At 38.4% G+C, this 8,926-nt stretch overlaps 1 protein-coding gene across 1 annotated transcript; it reads left to right on the forward strand.

Annotated features, from left to right (window-relative positions):
• The first annotated feature begins 6,317 nt into the window (after positions 1-6,317).
• On the forward strand, positions 6,318-8,626 carry LOC126821365 (uncharacterized). Its single transcript, XM_050549776.2, has 3 exons — positions 6,318-6,328; positions 7,957-8,044; positions 8,486-8,626. The coding sequence occupies exons 1-3, from the start codon at positions 6,318-6,320 to the stop codon at positions 8,624-8,626; spliced, it is 240 nt and encodes a 79-aa protein (XP_050405733.2).
• Positions 8,627-8,926: the final 300 nt, after the last annotated feature.

Raw genomic sequence — 8,926 nt, forward strand, 5'->3', positions numbered from 1 at the left:
ATGGATGTGCTGACTGCACATGCGTGAAAAGTCCGACTTTTTAAAATTCGCGGTGGACGGCGGTTTACTCAAATTCGCGAAGGAAATTTAGAGCTTTTGAGCTTGGCCAGAGCAGATTGATTAACTGACGTCGTCGATTTTTATATTTTATTATGCAACTTTATAAGTGGCGTGACTATAAAACACGTACTGTGTCTTATGTTCATCAACAAACACAAAAGACGCATAGAAGAAACAGCCCCGTACAACTCCACATATAAAGATCTGTCCTTATACAAAGACCTATTTGCGTAAAACACACCGGCGAATGAAAAATTGCACGGTAAAAACAATTTTCCTTCCCAAGTTTTGATTTTCAAAATAGTGCTAAAGTTGGGATGCGCAATTCTACCAGGTCAGGGAAAGGTATTCTTTGTTACGTTTGGAAAAAACACAAAATTAAACATTAACACTGTAACGTGTGTGCACCACGTGCAACATTTGAAATTCAATTCAAAACGGAAGATTCTTCGAGCGAACTGAGCATTTCCAAACAGAAATAATTCGTAAATTACTGGTCATTCTACCGTTTATTCCGTAAAATAACAGCATTAAGTCCATTATAAAAAGGAATGAAACGTTTCATCTCTAAATTTCACGGAAATTTCCTGATTAATACTGACTGAATTTTGCATAGAAAAACATAAAACACGTAATTTGAAGAAATGATTCACACTTTTAACACATTTTCTCCCCAAAAAATCCATCGATTAACAGAAAAAAGTGTTAAACTACCGAAATCGGCCATATAAAAAATGGATAATTTTTACAGTGCACCTTCAAACCAAGGTCCGGGAGAATTTCTCCCGATTTTCCCCAACAAAATAACCAGAAAATACCTCATGGCGGCCATCTTGAATATTTAAATAAATTTCCCCAAGGGTGCCAGGGCGGTATCATCCGGATTCTGAATCTACACATATAGAAGAACTTTTGGTGGACTATATTTCCAGGTTTGTCCACCTACTGCCGGACTAGTATACTATTACTAAAGCAACTATTAAAATTTCAGAAATACCCCTTAACGCGTTTGGTAATAGTGACGAATTTGATAATATTACCTTACATGTTTAGCTTCAGCATAAACAAAATGGCTTGTGATCGCGAAAGAGGTTACATTTTTAACGGAGTTTTTTTTTCAAATTTGCTATGAAGCATCGGGGCCATGAGAAGACGAACCTTATCGACATTCAGCTTTTCGCAACCTTTAATTTCTTTTCCGAATACCTTGTCGATGCGATACTCTACTATAAGTATGTGCATTTAGTAATAAGGAAATGTGATACAAGGGATATTCATTAGAATGACGATGATAAAGATGAGGGGATCATCTTCTAAACTTCGTAAACTCTAGTGATTAAAATCCACAAAACTAAGTGATTTATTGAATATAAACGTGTTGAGTAATATTACAAAACCCATCGCTATTACCAAACGCGTTGAGTGGTATTTCTTGTAATTGTTATAGCATACTTTACTATTAATGAGTACAGCGACAGGCTTTGTAATATCACGAAAACAAATTCGGATTAGTGATAGTTTTGATAAAAAATACCTCGATGACAATCACGACGACGACGACGATGATGATGATGATGATAGCGACGATGGGGATGTCGTAGACGACGGTTATGATGAATTATATCACAAAATTAAAATGTTATGCTGAAGATAAAGGCCCACTCACATATTTAGACCAAATTTATAATACCAAACTGAATGGCAACGAGTTTCGTAATATACTTAAACAAAAAAACAAAAAAAAACCCCAAAAAGCCGTCAGTATGATTTTAAAATCAGAGAGACACTTTAATCAAATCATTCTAGAAAATGACTTACTAAATAGATCAAAGCATTTTTTTGTGAACAGTATGTTGACACATAAGTGATTAATTCATCACAATTCCAAGACATTACGAGAAGGTTTGGAGTCCCTACACGGACTTTACACCATGAGTATCTGGTGCGTCCGCCGCGAGTGTCAATAACAGCAGCGCAGCGTCTGTACATGGAGTAGACCAGACGATTGGTGAACGCCATTGACACCTGGAACCACAATCTCACAAAAGCCAGGCGCAATCCAGAGGAACTGTCACTCAAGTATTGGGGCAAACTGCAAATGCTAAAAGAAAAATGTCCGACATATAAGTGCCTCCAACAATTCAAACGAATAGGTTATAGGAAAAATACGCGTCCTATGACATTCGGGCAAATGTCAAACGATGTCTTAAATAAACACGGTTTAAAAGGGACAATAATAGAAACAAAAACTTATCCCGTCACTCCACCCTGGCAATTAAGCAATCCAATCATCAATACGCACCTAATCAACGTTACAAACAAACACGATAATCCCATAGAGGCTAGAGCACTAACACTAGAGCTGATAGACACAAAATGGGCAGACTATATTAAAATCTATACAGATGGGTCGAAAAATAATACACAGGGACTAACAGGGTACGGCATTTTCATCCCCAAAGCAAAGCTAAACATCAAGAAAGGGATACCAGAACATTGCTCTGTGTACACCGCAGAATTGATGGCCATTAAAACTGCAATAGAATGGCTTGCCACCCAAAAACACCAAAAAGCCGTTATCCTATCAGACTCACTAAGTAGCATTAAATCCATCGAATCAGACTATTCCAAAAGCAGACAGGACATAATCCACCAAATTAGGTATATTATTCAAACAATAAAGAATAACGGAAGAGAGGTAGTCCTTGCATGGATCCCCTCCCACATCAATATCTTCGGCAATGAACAGGCTGACAAGCTAGCCAAGGAAGGGTTGGCATTAACTGATATAGAAAATTTAGAATACAGCAGTCAAGAATTCACAAGCATAGCCAAAGATAAAATTAAAAATGCATGGAAAACCCGTCTAAAACAAGAGAATACTCATCGCTATCAAATTGATAGCAATCTTGTAGACAAGGTTTACACCAATCATCCATCAATCAAAATATGCAAACTCATCACGAGGCTTAAAACGATAAACGTAATAAAAGACTTCACCTTCAATCCAATTAAATGCCCATGTGGACAAATCGCGACCACGTCTCACCTGCTAATTGACTGCAATCAATTGAACAAAGAACGTCAATCTGTAATTAAGAATCTAGCAGAGAGGGGAAACACCCTCTGTCTCAAATCACTGCTTTCTCCACAACCCGACGATAGACACTGGACATCACAACTTGTCTGGGATTTTATTGAGAACATAGGGATGACCAAATATATAAAATAATGAATATAATCAATTAAGAGTAGGGTGGAGCGCAAAAATGTCCTCTAGAAGGAAGCTTAAACCGCCCTACACAACTAATATAACTCCGATATATATAAAATAATGAATTTAATCATTTAACAGTAGGGTGGAGCGCAAAAATGTCCTCTAGAAGGAAGCGTAAACCGCCCTACACAACTAATATAACTCCGATATAATTAATAAATCAACTAATAAAACCAACTAACGGTAGGATGGAGCGCAAAAACGTCCTCTAGAAGGAAGCGTAAACCGCCTTACACAACTAATATAACTCCGATAAAAATAATAAATCAACTAAAACCAATCAATTAACAGTAGGGTGGAGCGCAAAAATGTCCTCTAGAAGGAAGCGTAAACCTCCCTACATCTATAATAAAACCACTAATCTACCAACTAATAAAACCAATCAATTAACAGTAGGGTGGAGCGCAAAAATGTCCTCTAGAAGGAAGCGTAAACCTCCCTACATCTATAATAAAACCATTAATCTACCAACTAATAAAACCAATTAATCAACAGTAGGGTGGAGCGCAAAAATGTCCTCTAGAAGGAAGCGTAAACCTCCCTACATTTATAATAAAACCACTAATCTACCATTAACATAATTCATGAGTAATTTATTATTCTCATTATTACCATTAATATCTATTTATTATTCTTATTATTTATCTGCAATTCAGTTAACACTCTATTTTCTTTTACTCTCACTTATTATTTTTATTATTAGTTTATAATGATTCCCCGCCCCCCCCCCCCCCCCGAAGCCTTACTAGACGAAATAACCAAAAAATCACAGTAAGATCAGATACTCTCTTTTCTCTAGCTTTCTTTTTCAGGTGCTGGATTCTTCCTTCAGAGAACCAACAATAAAAGGAATGAATAACATAAATAAAGATGTAAAAATGCTACCATACCGGACAACATACCCAAATGGAAGGAAGAATGGACCAGGACTCAAACTCACCAACAAAGCCCCAAGGTAGAGTTGCACCGCCCTGCCATTCTACCGGACAGAACGACCAGACCAACCCAAACGACCCAAAATATATATATATATGTACATAATATGTCTATGTCTGTGAAAATGTCCGTCTTTGTCCATGTCTGTTCCGTCAAATCGCATGTTTGTAAATGTCTACTGGCACCTGTTTCGTCCTTTGCACATGTTATCCTACTGTTGTTTATTGTCAGATGTACATATATATGAAAACCTAATCATCCTATTATTTCTCACTAATCACATTGTAAATTAATGCACCTTGTACACATAACACGTCATTGTCTGCGATATCACCTCGGTGGAAGCGGACGTAAAATACAACTAACCATCATCATCATCATCGGCTGTGTTTGGTCTCGGTACGACGTTATTAAGTCTTCTCTGAATTTCATCCAAAAGATGTTCAATCGGGTTTAAGTCCCGACCAAGGGCTGGCCAGTGCATAACGTTGACACCGTTCTGCTGTATAAAGTCCCGAGTAACTATGACTGTGTGGGAACAGGCGTTGTCATGCTGGAAAACGTTGTTTCGATGACGTGCGAAATGTGGTATGACCTGGGGCCAGAGAGCTTGATCTATGCAGCGCACTGCTGTTATGCCGCCTCCTCTCCCTGTACCAAGACTTTGGAACACCACAGGCCCCACTCTCTTGTTCAGGCTGATTCCACCCCAAACCATTATGCCTGGACCTCCCCATGAGTCTCGTTCCATGACACATTGGTCAGAATAACGCTGGTCACGTCGACGCCATATTCTGGTCCTGCCAACGGCAGTTGATACGCAATACCGACTCTCATCTGTGAACAGAACAGTTCTCCATTGCCTGTATCGCCAGTTCTGATGAGTCTTCCGTGCGTTCCCGCTGTCTGACGTGCTGTCTCAGATGTCTGTGTGAAGGGATTCTGCACATGATGGTCCGAACATTGACCTGGAAGTGATTGGCAACGGTTTGGGCAGTGTGACCAGCGTCGAGTCATTAAGCGCCTGGTTCCTCTGAGCTGTCGTGAGTCGTGGCATGCTGCTGACGTTGTAGTGTGAATGATTCAACCAGGTATGGGGTGCATTTTATAGGTCTGGTCCCGGTGAACAGCACGTGCAGCACGAGTTACATGAAAATCATGGAGAACACATTACCATCTCAGAAGTCAGGTTGCGTTTTTGAGAACATTTCCTGGGTTCATTTATTTGTTTGGAAGGAGACTTATTGCTCAGGTAAAGTTGGAGATGTGGTCATAAATATACAATAAAAACATTTGTCAAGTTTTATGCAATGCGTCTTTTCAGAGTAACATACCAACCTGGCGTTTCTTTTGCGGCTTATTATATTACAAAATTCGTCGCTATATTACCAAACGCGTGACATTGTCTTTACCAAATGCATGGCTTTTACCAACGGGGTTGCGACATGGTGTTTTGAAGGATGCTTTGTGCCCTGGGCTAATGTCATAGTTCTTCGCTTTTAAAGATTGTGTGCTTGATAGATGACGTATTTCGATGGTATATTTTTGTATTAATCTACCAGCTTACGTTCAAATTCATGAACCCTTTGTGCACGTGATATATCATCAATGGAGTGTTTGTGACATTTCTAATTACATGTACTGTCATTGCGTTCCCGGTCGATCGTTTTGCAAGATCATCGAGAGACAGAACAGTGGAAGGTACATTTGTTACCTTGAGCACATCAAGCCAATATGTGATCTTTATTGTGTATTTCGGTCTCAGAAAACATTTCTAGGGAAGGCTTTCACCGCCCGATCCAACATTTAGTTGCCATTTTTTTCGTTATCGAGAAAGCTTACGACACCAGATGGTATATGGTATTAATTTGATAGAAAACAAATTATGGCTGATCTGGTACTCAGCTTTGAAGTTCATTACAGGCCAAGTAAATGGTTTTCTAGGGTTAAAAATATTATGCATTGAAAAGTAAATTAACATGAATAACATTAAAGTATAAATTCCGCCACCACTTCAGTGCAAACTCTTATCTCCACCATTACGATGCATGTACTGTATGTGTATGTGTAACACTATCCTGTGTGGCGGTACCAAATAAAAACGGCTGTGACACTAGGGATATGACACTAGGATGATGTGTTCATCCTAGCCTCTAATCCGAGGAGGCTATGGGTTTAATGTTCCCGAGCTCCGAATGATGTCTTCCCTACGGTCTCATCATGATATCTGGGGGTAAATCAAACCAGCTCTCTCCTATATAGAAAGTATAATGCGTCATCTATTATGGCGGAACAACTACCATTTAGGGGTTAGTGTTTCGTATAGGCACCGTTTTACGTCAACACTATTCTAGTTAATTGTACTAATCCGTGCACGAGATGACTGGACTATAGTACCCTACTTCCAGCAATGTATACTGACATAACTGTCGGTGGGTTAGTCTAAGATAGTAGTAGAATAATGCAAGCTACTTCATTACCCTAGTGTTCGTCACACATCATGTAGGTAAAGAATTTCTATATTAAACAGAACACCTTTCTTAGAACTAAAATAAGCTCTATAGTATTACATATGGATCTCGCGATATATAACGTAAAAGCGGTTATGTCAGCCTCACTTCAACTCACTTGGCAATGATGTGATATCTTGTTGCCATTGGTTATTAAAGATTGAATCTTAGATCATTAAGAACACTTAAAAAAGTCTGCTTCGAAGCACAATGAACCGGCTTTCACTCATAAGTATATTTCGCAAATTTTTGTGTTAAACACTTGATATATAATAAATAATTTCATACTGTGCCATCTTCGTCTGTATTTTTTACCCAATTGATTACCATTCATATGTTTTATTTTTTTTTAAAGCTCAAGGCTCACATTTTTGTGCCAATTAATCTTTGCTGTGCAGACTTTTTTTAATGTTTCAACGTCGATTTTGTTGGAAGTAGCAATACAATAAAATACATGTATATGTTTAATTTTTTCGACCATTTCCTTTTTAATTTCTATTAGTGGTTGCGTAGATAGGGACCCAGTGCACTGATTTGCCCGGGGATCTATACAACGTTGACTCGCTAGTAATAATGAATAGGTGAATTGGACAAAGCTGTAATGGGTCACAATGTATGTCAATAAGGGTTTTGATTACTATGTATAAATTAACGTGCCAATGAATTTATTTCTTTTGTAGTAATCCAACTGGGAACCATGACTTTTAATACAACATTAAATCCTCTGGAAATATTTGGAAGTTCATTCACCACAATGAATGATAGTCAAATTAATTCTACAATAGATGACCAGTATTCCAACAACAATAATGTTGCTGGTAGTGGGGGCTACATTACAAAAGAGACAGCAGATCTCATTCTATCGGCGGTAAATTGTTATTTACTTCCACCAGTAGTCCTGTTCGGGTGGATTGGTAACGTATTGAGCTTGGTTATTCTTTGCGGCAAAAACATGCGACAGTGCAGTACCAACATTGTTCTTGCCTATCTGGCTTTCATAGATATATTGTTCCTGTTGATTGCATTTATGAGAAGGATGTCGTGTCTTGTAGGTAAAGCTGATCCACTCACAGCCCAAACTATTGATCGTGTAATGCTCACTGCACCGGTGATATTGGAGCTCATAACCAGTCGTAAATCCAGTTTTTTGTCGTTGGTTATATGCTGTGAAAGATTTATTGCCGTTTTCAAGCCTCTAAAAGTGAAAGTGTGGGTAACTCCTAAAAGGATGATTTTTGCTGTAGTAGCTGTTACAGTAATCGTAATCGGATTTCTTGCGGTGGGCTTTGGTGTGATTAAAGTTAGTTTGTATTATGACGACACTAAGAACAGAACCATGGCACGATTGACATATCAACCATTCTATTTGAAGAACCAACAATGTTTTAATGTTTACAGCCATGTATTTCTAGCCGTAGCTTTGCGAGTGTTGCCCATGTTTCTTATAACCACCCTTTCAATAGCAATTATCAAGCAGATGCGTCAAAGGAAGAAATGGCTGAAAGATGTCACACATACTACACAAAACGCGAATACAGAGAATGACTTACAGGCAATGACCAAGATGTTGATGACTATTGTCTCTATATACATCGTATGTACTCTTCCCGGAAGTATTTTCCTTGCTCTATCGTGGATAGATAAAAGGTCCTTACTACGTGGAGAATTCCGTATTGAATATCGCGCAGCTAGCTCCATAATCTCGTTCTTTGAGATCTGTAACTCCTCTGCTAATTTTGTAGTGTACACAGTAATGAACAAAAAGTTTTCAAATATCCTTGTTCAGATGCTGTGTGGCTTACGAAAGAAAAACAGAAGAGATAATCATGAGGTAGTCGAATGAAACATAACAATATGTAGCACCCTATGTTGATGATAATGCAGGTTCCCAATGTCCTGCGACCTCAATATATATGATAAGACCTGATAGGATCACCACGATTATTCCACTATTAAAACCACGATTTCTATCGTAGTGCGAATCGTGATGGTGGGGTATAGTGCATACACTATATAAGCATCTCCTAATATATATTCCTCTTAGTGTAGACATTATGCTTAAAGATGCATTGTGAATGAGCCAAATCTGCCTTTTGCAGATCTTTCTTAGCCTCACCTAGACATTATTTACTCATCTGACAAG

Source organism: Patella vulgata, chromosome 5 (genome assembly GCF_932274485.2).
Source record: "Patella vulgata chromosome 5, xgPatVulg1.2, whole genome shotgun sequence".
Lineage (NCBI taxonomy): Eukaryota > Metazoa > Mollusca > Gastropoda > Patellidae > Patella > Patella vulgata.